Source organism: Nyctibius grandis, chromosome 10 (genome assembly GCF_013368605.1).
Source record: "Nyctibius grandis isolate bNycGra1 chromosome 10, bNycGra1.pri, whole genome shotgun sequence".
NCBI classification, from domain to species: domain Eukaryota; kingdom Metazoa; phylum Chordata; class Aves; order Nyctibiiformes; family Nyctibiidae; genus Nyctibius; species Nyctibius grandis.
In genome coordinates this window covers 22,077,152-22,098,224 of record NC_090667.1, presented here as the reverse complement: position 1 = coordinate 22,098,224, position 21,073 = coordinate 22,077,152, and the positions used below count along the sequence as shown (strand labels likewise).

At 51.6% G+C, this 21,073-nt stretch overlaps 1 protein-coding gene across 3 annotated transcripts in view; it reads right to left on the bottom strand.

The window, feature by feature from the left end:
* Positions 1-3,631: 3,631 nt before the first annotated feature.
* NCKIPSD (NCK interacting protein with SH3 domain) overlaps positions 3,632-21,073 on the bottom strand; it is a 52,916-nt gene continuing 35,474 nt past the window's right edge. For 2 of the 3 annotated variants that reach the window (XM_068408811.1, XM_068408813.1), the window contains 8 exons: positions 18,341-18,511; positions 17,051-17,137; positions 15,464-15,602; positions 10,887-10,967; positions 9,496-9,624; positions 7,543-7,635; positions 5,834-6,006; positions 4,975-5,273 (listed from right to left, as the gene is read on the bottom strand). In XM_068408811.1, the coding sequence (XP_068264912.1) occupies positions 5,070-5,273; positions 5,834-6,006; positions 7,543-7,635; positions 9,496-9,624; positions 10,887-10,967; positions 15,464-15,602; positions 17,051-17,137; positions 18,341-18,511 (1,077 nt within the window). In that variant the 3' untranslated portion in view covers positions 4,975-5,069. Of the gene's footprint in view, positions 5,274-5,833; positions 6,007-7,542; positions 7,636-9,495; positions 9,625-10,886; positions 10,968-15,463; positions 15,603-17,050; positions 17,138-18,340; positions 18,512-21,073 lie in introns of all 3 variants that reach the window. The other variant, XM_068408812.1, reaches the window with a different exon arrangement.

Below are 21,073 nucleotides of genomic sequence, written 5' to 3'. Positions count from 1 at the left end.
GGGCTGTGCCCCAGCCAGCTCCTAGTCCTGCCTCGTGCCGCGGGGACACTCGCCTGCGCCTCGGGGGGGCTCGGAGCCCCCCAGCCGAAAGTAGCGCTTGCCCGACGGGGGTCCCGGGGCCCCTGGATGCCGAGCCGCGGCTCACACCTCCGCTTACACCCACCAGCACCGCTGCTGTGGCACTGCGGGTGCACCGGGCGGCAAGCACGGTCCTTGTGCCACTGCGGGTGCACCGGGGCCGGGCTGTATCCCCGGGTGCCACAAAGAGACCCTCGGGCCAGCACGCTGCCTCGAGCAGAGGGGCAAGGCAGGAAAACGCCAGCGGTTTGGCAGGAGGCACCACCAATGCTTCCCAGCCCTGACAGCTCCCTCCGCCCGCCCCATCTGCGAGCAGCACCCAGTCTGGCGTCCTCAGGGATGGGTGTTTTTTTACTGTGCACATGAGAAAGGGCTTCCCCTTGTCCAGCCCGCAGGGCGGTAGCTCTCCCAGGGGTGCCCAGGCACCTGCAGCGGTGTCACAGCCCCTACCGCTTGGCTCTGCCACCCACGGGCACCCCAGCACGTGGCAGGGATTGAGGTGGCCCGCTCCCGTGCCCCGATGCAGACCTCAGCTGCCCCCCCCACCAGGTGAGGCATCAACACTGGGGAGAAAGTTATAGGTTTTTCTTCCAGCATCCATGAAAAAACCCTGTTTTTCCAAGGAAAATTCAGTTTGGGGCCCTTGTATCAAGATGGTTCATCAGCACATCAGCGTTGCAACTTAGCTGTTGGTTTGATCTCAAGCAACTACTATCGCAGCCTAATCCACTGGAGCTTGTAATAGGCTTAGGAATAACAGGGGTTTATGTCCTCATTAGCGTTGAGGGCGCCGCAGCAGGGGGAACATTCTTGGCCATGGCCTGTTGAAGAAGAGGGGAGCCTGAGGCACAGCGGCTGGGACACGTGCTAGGGAAGAAACAGCCGTGTTGGGGAGGAAAACAGAGTAAATTTGGGAGATGGGGGGAATTTAGGATAGGGTAGGGAAGAGAAGGGAATACACAGGACACACAGCACCTCCATGCACACCCCAGCTCCAAGGGGGCTGCAAGAGCCCCCTGTGCCACTGGGCTGGCGGGGCTGCGGTTCAGGGTGGGCAGCTGCTTGGGACAGCACAGGCCATCTGCACAGCAAGGAGGAGGTCAGAGGAGACGTGTTGACCCCTGGGCACAGCAGGTCTGGGGACCTCAAGGGGGTCCAGCTGCCACTACCACGGCGGTGCCCTCTGCACCAGCTGCGGATGGGGCTGCAGCATCCCACACGCTGCTGCCGCAGTGCTAAATCCTGGCGTCACCAGCGCTTTGCCTCTGCCCGATGCCCCGTGTTCCTGTGCTCCCCCGCCAACCATGACCACCACCAGCTCTCACCTGGCTTCAGTTCCACCGATGGTGACAGATGGTCCCCTGTCAATTATCGCTAGTGTAAATGAGGGGGTGAGAAGAGCACATGCTGCCTGTTGATTTGGGGTTTGACCGCAAGCAGGCACCCACTCCCAGGGTGGAAACTACACGAACACAAAGCAGGGTCTGCAACATGCCGAGCAGGTCCCCAAGCCACCTTGCACCATCCTCACGGTCAGCGGCTCTCTGTGCAGGGCTGGTGCCTCCCTGCCACCACCACCACCCACGCAGAAGCCAAGGCCTGGCCACCACCGGGCAGCGGCAGGGTGGGCAGAGCAGGCAGGGCTTGTCCTTGCCCCAGTGTCTGGGCTGAGCACAGGTTTCAAGACCACCATGGGAAACACCAAGCAGGCCCTAAAGCAGTGGCTAGCGCAGGTTGGCTCGTGCCGGAGAGAAGTTCCCACAGTGCTCACACAACGCTGAGGGCTGATACCTGGTGCGCGTGGATTTCTAAGCCTCCAGAGAAGCTGGTGTGTCAATTTATAAACTCCGCAGGATTCCTGAACATCTGTAATCTGCTACGATTAACTCCTCAGCCAGCCCAAAATGCCTCTGGCTTGGCTGGTCCAGCACCAGCGCTGACGGGGCTGCGGCCACGCCAGCCATGCACATGCAGTGTCCCGGGGGGATTTACGTTGTCCCCCTCCAGGCCCCCCTGCACCCCCCCCGAGCCCTCCTGGTGCCGTCAGGCTAATGCCAGAGCAGCCCTGGCCCTGCGCACAGCTCACCCAAGAAACCTCATCTAATAACGGGCAGCGCAGCGCCCGCGTGCCCCAGGGATGTGCTGGCTTCACACAGGCCCCCGCTGCTGGCTGGGTTATACATCGAACCTCAAACTGGGGATTTGCCATCAGGAAACCCAATCAGGAGAGAGGCGATGCTTTTAAAAAATTATGAAGGCTTTCAAGTTTATTTGTTCTAATTACCCAGCTGACAGCTCAGGGGAGGAGGAAAAAAATCATTGGGGTATAACTGCCACAGAATAGTTGTAATTGAATCATTCCAGACAATAAAGCAGAGGCGCAGGGCACAGGCAGCACGTCACTCCCCCCGCGCCAGCCCCTCAACACCCCTCGCTGCTGCACCACAATAAAAACACACTGATAGGAGGAGGTACCCCTCTAACAGCGGCCCATGACAGCTCAGGGAGACGCGGGTGAGCTGCGCCCATCACCTGTGCGCAGAGCAGGAGCTGCTGAGCAGGCGTGGGGGTAATGAGGTTTGATTCCATTTTCTGGGCAGCGGGTGCAGCTCTGCCCCAGGACCCTCCCAGCAAGCTGCCCCCCACCTCTTCCAACCTCGGCTGCGGTGATAGCACAGCGGTGGTGCAGAAGGGGTCACGCTTACTGTGCGGCTGGGACATGGGGGACACGCAATCATACACTGCACAGAGCAAGGGGGCACGGGAGAGCCGCGGCAAGGTGGGCACCCGTGAGTGCTGGCAGCCCTCAGGTATCGTGATTCCCCCCAAGATGTGTAGCTTGACACCCTGCAAGGCCACGAGCCCGGGCACCTGGGAGACACAGGCCAAAGAGGCAGGAGCTGGGACACAGCCCTGGCCCCGTTTCTGCAGGCAGCCCCCATGTTTGGGGGGGGCACAGCCTGCACCTGGCATTTGCACCCCTACTCTTGGCCAGGGCTGTAGCCCCCTGCCTGGCAGGCTCCAGGAATGCAGCCAGGAGCAGAGCCCACCATCCTCGGCGCCTGACCAAGCACCCACTGCCCTCCCACCGCACGCACCACTCGCCCTCCAGGGCACCCCCCAAAAGCAGCACACGCAGGGCTGAGGTTTGGGAACTGACATCCGCAGCCAAAGCTGATTCATTAGCACTTGATACGGACCGTTACACCCTCGCTGCCTCGGCAGCTCTGCCCGGAGCCAGCTGAGGCTGCACGTGCCTTGCGGGAAGTGAACTGCGGAGTCCAGCTCTGCCAAACCCTGAATCTGGAGCAGGGATGCGGGGCAGGCCCACGGGGCAATGGCTGTGCCCCTCGCTGGGGCTGCTGCCCTCCGCCACTCCTGGTCTGCCAGCAATGTGGTAGGAAAACGCAACGCAAGAACCTGAGTGTGGGAAAGCTGCTGCGTTGATCCCATTCAGGGGTCAGCACCCACTGCTTCGCCTTAGTGGGCAGCAGGCACCCGAGCCCCCCCCGACCCCTTCTGTCCCCCCACGACAGGACAGCGCAGGCAGGGCTGTGTTCACAGAAGTCCAGTTTAAGACATTTTTATTCCTCTGCATGTTACACTTAGTGTTTAAGAAAATACAGGATCCCTTTTGACATTCATACATTTTTACAGGGGAAAAATAGGTTTCTCTACAACGGTAGTTATTAAGCTTTGGGCATTCCCAGGCTGACTTCAGGGGCTCCTTGACCCCCTTGGCTGCCAGACCAACCCCCTCCGTTCCTGAGCATCACTGCCGCAGTGCCCAGTCCAGGCCTGCAGAGCAGAGCTTGTGCCATCGCCTCTAACTAAAAAAACCCCACAGTGCCAGTATTTCCAGTTCCACTTCCCAATAGCTACTACCCTGGATACTGCAAAGGAAGAGCTGGGGACAGGGAGTGACCAGACTGCGCACACAAATATCTAAGAGACCCATGTTAGTGTGTGTGACTGTCTGTAACAGAGAAACAGGTTGATCCTGTTCGCTAGAAACCTAGAGGAAATATAAATAAGAGTTCCCCACACTCGTGCATAGTCACAAACAGCTACTGGACACCAGGCTCACGCCGCCACGTGGCGAGGGAGGGCAGCGAGGCAGAGCTGCTATGAAGCTCAAGGCAAGAAATCCACACACTTCACGAACAGAGCGCGCCTGCCCCCGCACAGCCCCTCGGCAACGCTGCGAGAGAGGTGGCAAGTGGCAGCTCTCGCTCGGCAGGACACGTCTTTGCGCTGTGTCCGGGCCAAAGGCTTCCTAAGGGCAGTGTCACCCACACAGTCATTACTTCTAGGCTGCCACAGTGTGCAAGAAATTCAGATTTAAACATCACTATAGAAAGCAGACTGAAAAAAGCATCTGTTGGGATAAGACCTCTATGACCCTAGGTGGGCTGCTCCCCAGAGGCAAAGCTGATGGCCAGGAGGGAGTGAAAGGCTCACCAGACAAGGCGTTAGACAGCGAGCGAGCTGCCTCCCCTTGCCAGGGCTGCAGCACATTGGCACTAGCAGCAGAAAACAAAACAGGTGTTACGAAAGCTTCTTCCAAGCACCAGCAGACACCACTTGGTCACTGCGGGGGGAGAGATGCACATGGAAAAGAAGTGATACTCTAAGGCAAAGGCCTTTCACTCTGGGACCTCGGGACACCAGTGCAGCTCAACACCCCCCCCACCCCAGCTGCGAAGTCCCTCGCAAGCTCTCTGCCCTTCCCGCTGACACCAGCTGCCTAAATACCTCCTGCCAGAGTCCTGCAGGCAAACCACGTGCCAGCACCCACCCTGCTCTGACTTCCCCCAGGGGCACCCCCTGCCCCTTCTGCCGCTGGCATCTCTAAAGGGCCATCACCAACCTTAGGCCTCGCACGGAGGGATATAAGGTATGAGCTGTACTGGAAGGGAATGGGGAGAAGGTGTCAACGAGAGACGTTGTCGATCCAAGTGGTTCACACTCCAGTCCAAGCCGAGGGGCGGTTAGCTGGTAACGGGAGAGATTTCTGGGAACTCCTTGTAAATCTCCAAGATGATCAGTTTGTCCATCTGGCACTGCTGGCCCTCCTCCTCCTCGCCCAGGATGCGCTGCAGGATGCCCTGCAGGTCGGCAAGGCGATGCTGGTGCTGCAGATAGGGTGTGGAGCGGATGATGGCGTGCATCAGAGACAGATACTCCATCCTCAGCTGCCAAGTGGGAGGGGAGACAAAACACAGAGCACAATGAAAGATTTAAAGTGAGATAAACAAGCATGCCAGCCTCCATTACAGCATGAGCACAGGAACAGCTGCTGCTGCACCACCAGCCTGAGAGCGACTCCAGAGGCACCTGCTTTTCCTTCAGGCTCATTAGTAGCTATGGAAAAACTCTGCTTTTCCCACAGCAACCCAGTGCTGCTCCCAAACACGTGCACATCCCCTGCCTCTTGCAATACCAAAACAGAGAGATCCCTCCTACTGCTCACAGAAGGTCCCTGTTCACAAAGGTCCCTGGACAGAAGGGTGCAGACCACCAGAAGCCTGGCAGATCTTTCTTCAAACACACCTTGCTACTGCTGTGTGCTGAGCAGGATAAATCCCCCCCTTCATCCTCAGCCCCCAAGGTTGATTTGAGAACCCAGAAACGTCGTGCCCACCCCAGGACTCCACTCTTGCCTGCACCAGCAGGCCCCACGGAGGGCCAGGAGAAGCACCATTGCTTTGGGACTGCGCTCCCTTCCCCAGTGCCTCTGGGCTCCTGTGAGCACCTTGTCTCCTGGGGAGAGATCAGCAATCTGCCGCACCAGGATGTCTATGAGGACCATCATGTCCGTGTGGTAGAAGATGCTGGCCGTATCCTTGCTGGCAAAGATGTCCTGCAGAAACTTCAGCACTGAGTGCGGTGGCTGAGGCTGATGCTTGAAGATACAAACTGGATCATCTGGGGGAGGCAGAGAGACTGTGCTAAGCCACACGCTCCCCGTTGCCCCCCTCCTCCATCTGCAGTGCACATCCCTTCATTAGACTCTACAGGCTTTGGAGAGGAGACTGCCGTGGCCTCGGCCAGCAGCTCCCAGCCCGTGGCTAGCTTTTGTGCTGGAAGACCTTAGAGCCTTGCACAAAGCTGCATAATCAGGATGGCAGCTCTGCAGGGTACCAAGCAGAGATCGTTAGCATTAATTATTGTTTATGTTTCACCTGCCATCCCAGGTAAGAGCTCATCCGCACATCACCTCTCAGTGTCTCCCCTTTTTGCTCAACAGCTACCACTCATTTTCTCCCTGGTTTATCAAGTTTGGTTCAATGACCCCTCTGAAAAGCCCACCAGAGCCTGTACCAGAAACGAGCTTTCACCACAGAGAGCAGGCTAGCACCGTCCCAGAAGCAAGAAACGAAACACCTCCAAGTTTAAATGAGCCATCACATCCTGTTCTCTTCCAAAACATGTCCCTGCAGACCCCAAGAGGGGCTCTTGGACACTGCAGCCCCCCCCAGCAGTTGTCACAAAGGTGGGCAAAAGAGAAGCATCTTCATTAGGTTGTAGCCCCCCCTCTTTCTTCCCCCAGCCCCTCACACTAAGGTGATTCCTGCAGGGTATCTGGCAGGGAAAGGACTAAACAAAGGCTTTGGGAGGAGGCCAGACAGAAGAACACTGAGATGCGACTGCCCTCAAGCTGATATAGTGTGTAGACAGTGATTTGCAACCCCGAAGAGAACGAAAGCCAGAGTAAGATGAGCTGCAAGCATCACAGGATGAGTTATTTACCAGCAAATCAACAAAATGAATCTCAGGCAGCAAAGCCCCTGTGCTCCAGAGGGTATTAGAAAGCACAATAGTGGCATGCAGCACAGGCAGAAATACCTGGCACCGCTCTTCCTGCGGAGATCTCCAGCTTTCTAGCAATCTGCTTTGCAAAAGCTCTACACGTACAGTGGATTTCACTCTACGCCTGGAGCAGACACAAAGCTAACCCTCTGCCGGCGACTCTGAAATGGGAAGTTCCACTCTAAGCAGCATCTCAGGAGGCGAGACCTCCCTCCGGATCTGCCTCCCGGGTCAGACGATCACCAGCACATCCTGAGGTTTGTGTGCCAGCGCTGATGGAGCTCTGTCTGTCCAAGGGCAGTAGTGGCCCAGGACCAGCTTTCCTCCAGACAAGAGCTTGCCTACATTGCAGCCAGCCTTGCCATGAGCTGGGGCTGATCCGACCCAGAAGGGGACCAGTTTGCATGGAAATGCCAGCCCAGAGGCCTCTTCTCTCTTCCTTGATGCCACCAGCATCACTTTATTCTTTGTGCATCTCCATCCTCAGCAACGCAGCCTGGCACCCTCACAAACTCACCAGGAAGCAGCACGTCCTGCTTGAGCTGACAGTTCCTCAGCAACCTGCATCCCCAACACATCCCACCCCTTAACGAGCACGGGGCTCCCTGCGTCACCCCCTGCCAGGCACGTAATAGTGCCACAAACACTCACCTCCCCTGTTCAGCAGCAGCAGCAGCTTTTCTGTGAAAGTCTTGACATTCGAGTGCTTGCTTATTGTAGTCATGATCACACTGTGTTCTGGAACTAAGGAAGAAACCTGTTTAGCACATCCCTTTGTTTCCTGAAGACTACGGTAATAAAAAAAAAATAGTGGAGGGCTCCTATTTTGCATCAGTGCTCTGGGGAGTTTTGGGGAACCACAGTCTATCCGGGCTATGAAAAGTTTCAACACCAGAGTGGGTGGGCAGGAGAGAGAAGGTAAAACAAATCTGGAGATAATGCATGAAACACTTGGGACTTTGTGCTTTCTGTGTGCATCTGATCCACATGCGAGCTCCGGTCCAGCCAGCCAAATACTGTGAAATACCTTGCAAAAGCTTTATGTTGTGAAACATTACCTCTACTCATAACCCTCTGAGGCCTCTATCGTACTTCCTATCAGCAGTGCCCTGCTGGAATTTATTACCTTCTCATCAGAAGGGATGGCCAGCTCCCAGCAGCATGTCAGAAGGGAAAAGTTCTTCCCAGCGCTCAGCACGGGGCTGTGCAAGGGGAGGTGCTGAAGACTACTTCTAGAAAATATTCCCTAGCTGCTTTGGGGGTGACTTCTACTAATTAAAATATGTTCACCCTAGCAGACTTCATGCATGTGTGTGAGTGTGCACACTCAGAAGCATCCAAACAGCAGTGTGGATGTTTCTGTGGCATAGGATTGGCAACCCTGTAATACTTCACAGGCTGCAAAGTGCTTTAGGATCCCTCACACTGAAAAGCATCAATGTAGTATGTTTTTGGGAGAGTTTTTGAACTAACGCTGCATCACTGAACTGTACAATAAAGGAATCTTGCAGACAGAGGAATAAAAATTCAATCCACTAATAAGCAACCTGAACATCTTTTGACATGTTTTTAACATCAGAGAACAAGTCACTGCTCTTGGCTACACCCCAGGTGGGCAATAATCCCCCAGAAACACACTGCCTGTCATGCATTATTGCCTAATTACTGCAGCCAGGAATTACATGGGTAACTGTGAGAAGGGGTAATGAATGAAAGCAGCAGAGACCATACTTAATCAGTCTCTGTGCAACCAACTTTCACATGAAATTAGAAAGTTTCACATAAATTTTAATGAAGTGCAACTCAAAATAACAGGTAAATTACTGGACACGTCCTCGCTGCTTTATCCTCCCCTCCTTCTGCAAAGCCAAGGATAAAGCCGAACAAGAGGAAGTGATTAACTAAAGACAATTGGAGCAACAGGAGATTTTGGGTTAAGAAGTGGCCTCTCTTAGCAGGACCTGGAACTACTCTCCAATCTTCCAACAACAGGCTTCAAAACTCACAGGCGGCGGAGGGCAAATGCCCCTCTCTAGGTACTAGATGTGTTGTCTGTTCTCATGGAACTCAGCAGGGGAGGGGACAGAGAATGAGGGCACTCAGGAGAGAGCACAGCTCAGGGCAACATTGAAGAGCCTGGCCTCAACACACAGGCATTGAATGAGCTTCAAGAGGTGCAGTCATGTAAGCAGAAGGTTTGTCAAGACCTACAGAAGGCAGAGGACTTTCTTTCTGGACTGGTACCAAGAAATGCCTGCTGAAGCATTTTTCTCTCCCAAATCAGCTGTGCCTACGAGTTAACCCCACTCACATTCTGCAAGTGCAGCCCAGCAACTGCTTTAATCTAGGCAGCATGGAAGTACAGAGAGAAATCTGCTGGGCTTCCCAGAGCTGCAGGCCCCAGAGGGTCAGTTGGTTGGACACAGGTGCTCATATTGCTTTTTCCTCTAGGGTTTAAACACAGTGTATTGCCAGAGGCTAGTGGAGCTGGAGAGGTTATCACAGCACCGTGAAGTTCCAGTGAGACTCTCCCTCCCCATTCTTCACGTCCTCACTGCTCCAGACCACTGAAATCCTGCCAAGGCAGAGCAGCACCAAACTGACCTGGAATGTGGAGATTGAAGGCCAGAAGGACATTGACAAATAAGTCTGGCAGCTGGTCGGTGGTGTCCGAGGGCAGCCCGTCCTCAATCACATCCAGCAGGAACTGCACAAACTGAGAGTTGAGATGTTCTGCGCAAGGAGAAAGGGGCGTTTACAGCACAGTGAAAATAAACCGAGCAATAAGGGACCACGCAAGCCACTTCTCTGTGCTTTTATACTTAAAAACCATTAGTGGAGTGCCAGTGACAGCCTCCAGGGAATTAATAACTCTGCAAGCGGACTAGACAGACCACTGAAGTGTCTTTGTGCTAGAGGCAAGTGCCTCAGAGAACTATCCACAGTGCAGGGGAACACTGGAAGTTCCCCCACTGGCAATTTTTTTGGATTAAATAAAACACCAAATCCTGTTCTAGCTGTTGTTCCAGCACCACTGCTGCCAACGAAGGCTTCAGGTAGGAAGAGATTTGTATTCTTCATCACTGGTTTAATCCATCTATTTTTAAAAAAGTAATCATCCAGATGATTAGTAATAACCCATTTTTCAATTTACCTATTAGGAAAGCTCAGAGGTTCATGCAAATAAGTCCACCTGCAGGAAATAATTGCCAGGGTTACACAAGGAGAGAAAAGCAGGAGGTGTGGAGGCTCATTCCACAGTCTCTACTGCACCAGCTTAAATCTTTTATGTGTTTACCAGGGTGTTGAGGTGAAGCTGCTTAAGAGATGCTTATAACAATCTCTATTGCGTTTCTAGGAAAACTGAACCCAGAGTTTCCCAAACACGGGGAACACAACACGAGCAGGGGAAGCAGCAGGCAGGCAGTGCTTTCTGGCTGAAGGTTGGAATGAAAGCACAAAGGATTAAACAGGCACATCTGGCATGTTTGCACTTCCCTTAATCATCTCTGCCTTCCCTAAGAGCTTGAAATACATAGGGCTGCACCGTCCTGTTGGAAGTGAGACCAGGAAGAGGCCACATTATGCAGCTGACAGCTTTAGTGGTGTTCATGGAATGATCTGGGCTCTCGGCCTCATCAGCAGACAGAACATCTCCGAGGCAAGCAAGAGGTGCGTGCTTTCAGGCAGGGCAGAGGCAGAACAAAATGCCGCTTAGTCACAGTGATGGGCAAATCGACCTCTTCTGCAGCATGGCATCAGTCCTCCACTGCTCCAACTCAGATTTGTGCTGCTCTCTCTGGAAATCTGGCACCTCAGCCCAGTGTTTCAGCAGACAGGCTCTACCAATAAAGACCAGGCCCTACTCTTGCCCTGCTCATGCTGGGCTTTCCCCTAGCCATCCCCACCTTGGCCACCAGGAAAGGTCCCCTCCCTGTGCCCACCAGCACACCCCAGATGTCCCACACCAAGCCATACGCATAAGCTGCTCTTACCATAGTGATGATATGGCAGGGGCTCCCCCATGGAGAACATCATTGCCAGCACCAGTGCAGAGTAGCACATCTTTTGGTGATCTGCAAGATAAAGGTCCTGCCATTAGTTCTGAGGATGTGAAACACTGTTCCCCAGCTGCAGCTGGGAAGTCGCACATTGAATACAGACATTTAACACTGATTAGACTGCTCCTTGTTCCTGTACTTGCTGAGCTGTAACAGGGTTTTTTCCCATTTAAGCACACCACACACCTTCTGCGCCATGTGTTTCCAAAGCAACTGAAAAATAATCACAACAAGAATTCTCAAATTTTTTTCCCCCTCCACTTAAGAGAATCTGGGCAAACTTGATCTGAATAATTAAAAGCCTCCCCTGCACAGTCCCAGGACACATCCCATAGTTATGTAATTACTGAGCCCAGAAAAAGCATCCATCTGGCCACCCTGAAATACTGCCTGTTCCAACCAACACCACCCCCGGACAGTCGTGCTGCTTGTTACCATCTCGGTGCTGTTCTACTTTCGCTACGCTACCTCAGCTCTGCCTGGAGGTATAAGAGGTCTCTGAGGAGACTAGATCACTGCTCATGACTCAGGCTGTGCATCTGCCCACCTCCCAGGCCACATGTCTCCAGCATTAATACGCCCCGCAGCCTGCTAGTCCAACACAATTTTCGCTGGCAGCAGCTATACGTGAATGCTCCACAGAACCACAGCCAGTGCCTTTCCTGAATTTTAATTAACGGATACACCTCAGAAGATATTTGCAGAGGAAAAAAAAAAGTCACGGAATAGGATCTATGTTCATAATAAAATGTAGCATCCGTCCAGTTCAGCAAGTCTGAAGACGATAGGAAAAGGAGTATTATTTTTATAAAGTAGGTTACCACACATACTGGCTAAATAAAGTCCAGCCACATTTGCCAGAAAGAGCCTGGGGGCACTTGTTACAAGAAAACTGAGGATGTATTTATTAAAAACTGGCCAAAACTACTTTTTGTTAGAGGAGAAAGCCCCTTCAATGTATGATGCTTCTCCCAACAGTACTGCTTCCCTGGACAACACATGCTGGTTCCAGTTCCCTCTCCAACCCTTTAAGACATTTCACTTCTCTGTGCACTAATCGATCCATCTCTAAGCACCTGCATCTGCACTTCGGTTTTACTGCACAGGCTGATGCCTTCACTGTCACTGGACACTCCCGAACTTGGCCAAAGGAGTTGCAACACTTGGCAGCTCAGATTTTCTGTTAGCATGGGGGAAAAATGCTAGAGAATCATTCCAGCCTCGTGCCCTGGGAAGTCAGCTGTGTGAGCAAAGCCTTTATAAACAGAGAACATGCAGACTTTGTCAGAACTCCACAAGATGCCCGAGTTTTCAAACAGCAAGTACGTTGAGTAAAAATAGATCATTGGGGGCTTAACCAGAGATACTACAGCATTAACAAGATTAAGAGTTTGTAGGAGAGTGTTCTAGACCATGTGGCAGCAAAGGAAAGCTGTAAACTGCTCTTTACTCTTGGTAAACAAAGAGTGAAGATATTCAATGACTTAAATATAATTCACACTTATTTAAGAAACTCTCAGCCATAAGGTGTCAGTGATGCCAAAGCTCACTGTAACAGAAAAAGAATCTGACAAACCATTCACCACACGATTTCTTCATTCTTTCCTCCACAGCTTCAGGAATTGGGTACCAGAGGCAGGATACCGCAGCAGGCAGACATAGGGACCTGCTGGTCCCATATGGGCTCCTAGTAAGGCTTTCGTGAACAAAACATTTTCTCTCATCACATCAGGAGCAATGAAATAATGGTCTGAGAACCAGAAGCCAGTGAGAAACATGTGGTTGTAGGAAATATGGAGGAAGAGATTAATTAGAGGTGGGAGGGTAGTTTTACACATCCTTGGCCCATCTGCCATGAACTGATGTCCATTCATCTCTGCTGACAGCAGACTCCCCTACTAGGTGGCAAATCTTGTCAGATTTGCCTAAGGATGCCAAATCAAAAGATGCTGAAAACCAGTCAGAAAGCTGAACTCAGTGAAAATCCAGATTAACGCGGTGTACTTGCTCAGCACAGACTCTACAAGTTTTTGGAGTGTTCTGGCTGCAGCCAGACTCATCCAAGACTCACCATGCTGAAGAACAGAGTAACTGCCAGTCAAAGCACAGCTTTTTTTTTTCCTTCCAGAGCAGCACCAGTGGCTGCAAGAAAGTAAATAGCATTAATACAACTCTCCTGAAGCAGAGGGACTCTGCTGACGACAGGCTCATCACTCAAGCAATCACAGCATCACTCAAGTGGCCGTGAAGGGCAGGAGAGATGCGGCTATTTGCTCACCAGCCTGCATTTCCAAAGCCTGCTGAGGTGCTGGTAAGAAACCTGCTATTTATATATGAAAGATATTTCTCAGAGGCCTTCAAAGACCTTGCTTCCAACCTCTAAACACAGCAGTGCAAAATCAGGGCACAACTGTCTACAACTCAAGCAAAAAGAGCCCGACAGCTGACTTGCATGTACACGGAGCTGCGACAAGGGAGAAAGTCACGATTACAGAGTGGATTATCCCGGCCTGTTTTCTCTGGAATTGTTCTGGCTAATTCTGCCTCACTGTGGCTTATTATAAGCTTTTCTAACACTGATAGATGTGCAGGCCAGCCGCAGCAGAGGGAAGTGGCTGTCCAGAAGCAGTAAGACCCAAGCATCTGGCAGAAGAACTGGCCAGCAGCCAACACGCCTGCATCAGCCCCAGGGTAAAGCGCCTTCTCATCAAAGGCGCCCAGCATTAACACATAGAGCTTCCGCCTCAGCTGCTCTTCAGTAATAAGCCAGGAGGGATCCCACAGAGCTGCTGCAGCCAATTCAACGCTCCCCAGTTGCTTAGTGCTGGCACTGATTGCTCTGGCCCCTGCCATCCGCAGAAGGGATTAGCTATTCCACGGCATGTCACGGATCAGCCGCTATTCCCCAGTTTCTAATACTAAAATAAGCTCAAGTCATTCTAGGATTCAAGGTCGTGTTTTCACACAAGGTACTGCTTGCCATTTGCTGGCAGGACATGGAGCAGTAAGCACCAGAATGGCAGGAGGGAACTACTAATGCCCTAAAACACCTCTGAGGGACAGACACGTTTGGGTCAAGGATGGTCAGTTCTCTGCAGCCCTGCTGCAAAGGCCAAGAGGACTGGATGCTGCGCAGATGACGTTTGCGCCAGTGGCTGCCATAAGCTTAGCACAAGGAAGGCAGCACGGCATCAGGACACGGATTTGGGAGGCTCCTGTAACCAAAAGCAATCTGTCAGCAAAGGAAGAGCAGCTTTTCATCGCACAGTCTGTGGTGGGATGCCGGGGACAGGGACATCTATTATGCACATCCAAGGTTGTCACCTTGGACATTTACTTGGCTCACATGAAACAAATGTGACGGTCCCTGTTCTGCACAGACTTGTCAATCCCTACACAATCTCATCACCAAATTAAGCTTCTCCACAGCTCCACAACACTCACAGCAAAGCAACAGGCTACAGACTGCAATCAGGGCAGCGAGGCTCCAAATATTGGGATTTGATCCACATGGTCACTCAACAGCTGCTCTAATTGTTGGCTGTGACTAGCACAAAACAATGCATTTTCAATATCCCTTCAAGAGAAAGTGTAGCATATGCCACTGCCAGCACTGGTGGCCTATAGGCTGACTTCAAAATGGGAAGCAAAGCTGTGACTGCCCAGGGCCAGGCGTGCATGGACGGCTGGAGGGTAACGTCAGGGGAGCATTACTACATGTTCACCTTATTCTTAGGTTCCTCCTCAGCATCTGCTCCTGGCTGCTGGGAGATAAAGGACACTGGGCTAAGCATAAGCTCTGGGGGACAACACTAGCAAAATCTGACCACACCACCACCATTGAGCTTTTGAACACATGGAGCTCAAAGGGCAGGAAGGACATTCCTGTTAACAGCAGGGACAGGTCATCCTAACGAAAGGGAGCAGGAGCATGAAGCAGAAGGAACATGAGGGCAAAGCCTGGGTATGGAAAGCAAAGAGCTGGAGAAAGCAGGGCTGTGGCACTATCCTGCAGAGGACCAGGACTGCAACTTTGTTAACACAACTACCACCTCCCTTGGTACAGTGGTGGAGAGAAGGTCCTTTCCTTTAACCAGCACACATCTTATTTACCAGCAACAAACACTGCAAAGATCTGGTGTAGACTGCAGAGAAAAACTGCCTGTAAGACGCTGCAGAGATCTTGAGATCTGCAGGCGCCTCCTGTCAGCGTCATGAAACAAACTGGAACAGCTCAAAATGTGCTTTAAGACATCTACAAGAAGTGATGCAGATCACTAATGGCACGTTCAAGAGCTAGAGGACCTTGCATCATTGGTCTGAAACATCCCCTCCCGTGCATTCTTCACTTACAGCTGTAATAACCTGAATAACTTTAAAAACAGACACCCTTCTCGCCAGAGCACGGGTCATCTACAGCAGTCAGGCAGTGAGGGGTCAACAGTGCTGCTGTAAATCATCTAATGGAAGGACACGTCCCTGGGTACCTGGGTACAGCAGCTCTGGCTCACCTTGTGTGTGAGTCTGCATGTCTCGGGCCAGCTCCATCGGCAGCACAGAGTTTACAAGCGTTGAGATGATTGCAGCATCCAAGCTGCACATGGCTCCAAAGCACTTCAACAGCAGCAGCCGTAACGGCACCCTGTGTTCCTGTAAAAACAATTTATTAGATGAAATGATGTCCCAGATGAGGGCTTGCTCTAAGGCAGAGACATAACTGGCTAGAAGTCCCCACTGTTGGGAAGCTACAGACCCTCCCAGGATGACGGTGAACCCAGAAGCTCTACTAGCTTTTAACAACAGCGTAGGAGTCATTTTATGGTAACATTCACAACTGGGCTGGCTACAGGCTGTTAGCACATGTGGTCAGATGGCAGGCAGAGCTCAAATCTGAAATGCCCCACTTAATATGATACAAATCAACAACCTCAACCCATCCTCAGCAAACAGGGATTTAATTTGCTGGGTAGCCAGGATTCTCTGAGCACACTGAGATTTTTCAAACACTGCTCTGAAGGATGTTTCCTGACAACACAATATTTGCAAACCCTCTTTAGTATGTGACGGTTACTGAACAGGATGGGAGCAGCTCCTCCTCTACAAAGCTGTCGGCTTTGTGCTGGGAGCAGAGGGTGTAACCAGAAAGTTTTGGGACATGCAGCGATTCCAGCAAGGATGGTGCCCAACCTGCAGCTCCCACACAGGAGCTCTGGTGCTGGGGTAACCTTCATACTCCAGCCTCAGCCAACAACCCCAGACTTCAGAGAGCAGGAGTGAGCCAAGCCCTGGCACTAGGCTCCATCAGCCAGGACAGGAGACCCAACTGCTCTCCACCTGGCCAGGCTTCCCTGAAATGCTGGTCAGAGAAGAGCAGGCAGTGAAAGCCAGCAGGCTCCGTTAAGCCTGCCTTCCCACTGCTCTCAGGTACGCCACAGCACCCTGATGCCAAGCTCTGGGTTCAGACACACAAGTGCCAGATGAAAGCTAAATCCCACAAGGCTTGATGTGCTGTAGCTGAGGACTTAGGGACAAGATGGGGACAAGTTTCCAACCCCCGCAGAGTCCTACAACAGCAAGTTCCAGGAAGGAGAGGGTCAAAGCAACACTGCGTAGGCATTGAACGCAAAACTTCCTTTTCTTCCTCTGAATACTGACTTTCTTCCTCACTCCCAGGGCTTCTACTCACAACCTACTTTCCTAAGCAAAGCTATTCACTAATGCACAGGAGTGCATCAATTAGAAGAGGAGCAGTCACAGCCTGTCAGCTTTCCCAAGGCATCCTCGGAAATCCTTCCTCTAGACATTAGCGATGACGATTCTGTCCCTCAATGGAGCTAGTAAAAGCAGCAAGCTTTACCCTTCACAGTGCTAGCTACCGCTTCAAGGTCTGTAGCATCCTTTGCTCTTCCATACAGCTTGCATGCATAGCACTGACATTAGCTGGCACACAAAGGGATATGCTGCAACTCCATCCAGTTCACAGAAGTGCTTTATCCAGCAGGAACGTCTTACATATATTCATCCTAGCAACACTGCTCTTTTACATCTTCATGGAAACCTCAAAAAGAAGAGATATTTGATGCATTCTGCCACCTTACCATCTGATAATAGGCCACAAGGGACAAGACGGATTCAAACTCATTCTTCTTGCACATTTTCTTGCAAACTTCTGGGTCTGCATCTGTCTGGAAGTAGGAATGAACAGGTCAGGCCAGTGGCACACCAAAGCAACAAGGTGCCTGCTGCAGGGACCTTGAGGGAGGTCAGCTGCTTTCAGATCTCAGTAGCCCCAGCCTAACCATCTCACAAAGAAACTGAAAGCAGAGCACAAAGACAGGTCAACAACTGCTACCCTGCAGATTCTGCATCAAAATGAATTCTTGAGAAACGTCTCTGCCATACAGCATGCCTTGGGCTGAAAACATCTAAAAAACCCATGACCTGAGCAGCAGCTTGATCATCATGCAGTTGCACAGAGTGGCTCCAGCACCATTCCCACCCTGAGAACTGTTGTACATCTCCCCCCATCCCTAAACTATGAGGCAATGGTTGCACAAAATCCGCCTCTGCCTTGCCCTGCAGGCCCACAGTGAGGCAGCAGGCCACATGTTGAGTGACAAAGACACTGGCACTTACTACACAAAAAAATATCTGTTCTGCTTCTGTCAGAGCTGGAAAGGAATATGAAACGGGTGCCAGAGCAAACCCCACACCAGCACTAGTAACACAGACCATGTCACTGTGCTGAGCGGCAGCTCCCGTATCATCACGCTCCCTGTACACGTATGGGATTGTACGTGCTTGGGACAGTAATTCCCACTGCTGCTCACTGTGGGGATGTACCTCTCCTATATGCACAGATATAGTGAGAATAAAATATATACAGATATAAAGTGAGAAACTTTATACTTGCTCACAAAAATAGCTTTGAAGCTCACTTTCAAGACAACCAGTTTTCTTGGCATTTAATGGGCCTCACCCTGCAGGTACTTCCCAGCCACAGAGGACATTTTAAATGGAAGACATTTTATATGGGCCTATGAGCGCAACAACACTCACAGCAAACTTCTAGGTTTGCCGCAGGATGACAGTTGTTTTGGAGGCGAGGGTTTATATTCTCCTGTGATAGGTAAATACCACAGTTACCATCAAGAACAGTTCTATAACTCTTTTCAGAACAGCTTTGTAAGGTGGAATGGAAGGCAGCTCAAGAGCACCGCAGACCCCACACAGGAGGGCAGGGATTCACATCGATGGTAAGGGATACATAAGAAACCTATGTCCTCTGAAAGAGGAGATCCAATGGCAACACAGGGGTGAAGGAGGCCAGAAAACAGGAACTTCACTGGGGCTGTCTGCTCTGCCTACAAAGAGAGAAATTTACTCACCAGGATGCGAAGCAGCTCCTCCAGGTAGCAGCAGATGACATTCTCATCCTCATAGAGTGCCCAGCTGCGCTGCTGAGCATCGTCCTTGTGCCTGGCCAGATCTGCGAAGATCACCTCCAGCCGCTGCTCGTCGTGGCAGATCTGTCCTGAGGGCAGCCCCGCACTCAGATTCTGCACAGTAGCAAAACCACTGGTTAGTGGGGTCCTGACAGCTAGCTGTTGTTTGGGTGCCTGTTTCCTCTAATCTTTGTCTCGGCACTGGCAGTTGACCTCATTCAGTCAAGAGCTGGCAGCAAAAAGACATCAAGTTTAAGACACGTTATTGCAGCTCTCATACTTTTGGGGCCTCTACCCACCACCTCCTTTCCTTGCACAGCCAATGCAGTGAATACATTAAAATGGGTGACAGAACAGGTGCATGGTCAGAAAGTCTTTAAATCCAAGCTACCACCATCCTGCTGGAGCATTAGCTGTCTTCTGAGGATGTTGAAGAACCCAAGAAACCTCACTCAAACAAAGCTACACCCCTTTTTTCTTACTGCTTTTAGTAATCTAAGGCTGATCCAGGCAAACCAGCATTCCCAAAGCCATGGGAATTTGTACCTGAGTCTCTCCCAGATCACATAATTATAACCTCTTGGCACACATCCACACCACAAACTTCCCCACTTCCCTTCGCAGAAAACCAGAGGGTGTTTGCAGAACACCACAGGCTGCCTGCCTGCCCCGGGGAGGGCGAACGCTGCGGCAAGGGCAATGTGCATTTCCCGTAAGAGCGGAACTTAAGGCAAGAAGCCAGCTCAGATGACCACAGCCCTCCGCACGTTTCAACACACTTAAAGGAAAACCCAAAATGCTTGGCCAGAGTACTACGCTCCATGCCAGCTAAACCCTTGTTTGTCCTTCCTGCAGGGCAGCCAAACACACCACATCCTTCACAAAAGCAGTCCAGTGTGCCAAGAGCATGGGGCAACCCAGCCTCAGTGAACCCACAGGTACTCTATTAACTCCCCACAAAACAAGCAAAATACTGGTTTCCTTCTGGGTGCAGGCATCAGGCAGGTGTTCAGAAGCCCTTCAGAGAACACACTGCAGACTCTGAAAATCATCCTGGGAATGGGAAAAGACAAACCAGCCCAGCATGGACCAGGGTCGCTGCCAGGCAGCAGCTGAGCACAGCTCCAGGCTCACCCCCAGTAAAACAGATGTGTCCCGGGACACAAAACCACCACAGTGCACAACTGCCTCCAGGAAGGAGAAGTTCCCTTCACTGCCCCTCCCTCCAGCCTGAAAGGAACAGATCTTCCTTTAATCCTTGACTTGGGAGCAAACGCTTGCCTGGTACTCTACATGTCAACTGCTCAATACCAGGTCTGCCATCTTCCGCAGCAAGGACGGGAACCAATTCATCTTGGGCTGCTTTGGTTCTGCTTTCTTCCAAACAGCAGAGCTCAACCACTGTTCACAGCAGCTCTGAAGCTTGCAGCTACAATGCAGACTAACTCAGAAGATCTTACCACACATACTCCTTTCTCAAACTGCTGTTATCTGCATCCCCACCACTTCCACCTCACACATAACCCTTGCCATGAAGGCTTCACTCTTCAGTTGTCTTTCCTACACTTTTCTCTTTCTCAAAGAGAGGGGAGTAGCCAGGCAGCAGTTAACCTGCCCCAGCAGCTGCTGTGGTCCGCGATTTAGGATAACCCTCTAGGACCTAAGCATATCATATGAACTACCTGGTTTCCTGAAAGCAGGACAAGAATGGGGGACCAGCACACGGAACTGGGCTGATTACTGGTGATAAGTCCAGGCACCATTAAAAGAGGTAAGGACTAATCTGCAGAAGAACTTAAATTATATACACAAGGGTTTAGCAGCAGTGACAACAGCAGCAGGAGATCAGCGAGGTGGAAGAAAACTGAGCTGAGAAATTCAAACAACAGGGAAAACACACTCACCAGGACCAAACCCTTAACAATTTTTGGATGAAGCTGTCTTGCAGCGCGCAGCGGACAAGTCGTGATCATTCAGTGTGAAAAGGCCTTTACCGCTACCAGCCAGGACACCCTGCTACTGCACGGTGTCTTCTCCTGGAAACCTGGAGAAGACAGTCCTGTCCCGGCGCAGCTCCTTTGACCAGGCTGGCTGTGCGGCCGGGGCAGCAAGCCTTTAACCAGACTTCACATCACAAGCAGAGCAGAAGGATTTTGTACGGAGACAAGAGCCCATGTTTTGTGTCCGTGGCGACACGCACGGTCGCACACGCACAACACCAGCACGCAAGGCTGCCAAGCGCAGGAGCAGCACCTTTCCTGTGCACCTTCCACCCTCCAGCCCTGGCTGAGAAAACCACTCCAGGTTTAACAGTAACGTCTTGTCTGCTTTATTAGAGACAGAATTGCTAGTAATTTGCTTCGGGGTATTTGGGGTGTGAACTAATTAGGACTTCAATTGAGTAATAAAGAAGTATTCTTGTTGCTGCTCATAACGTAATTTTTGTCAGGCAGGTAACGAAGGCAGAAGCATGCTGGTTTAACACAAGCCTCCGTACGCTCTTAAAACTTTGGGAGGCTGTGGATGGCCTAGCAGCACACCAGGTAACCAGCTGTGAGAGAGGACAGCAGCTTTCAGGAGCTGAGCACAAACACAAGAGAATCTCCCACTGAACGGTGGTTTATCACAGAAGCAAATATGTTTAAGAGACTGGCATGGTCTTGCCATCTCCTTCTC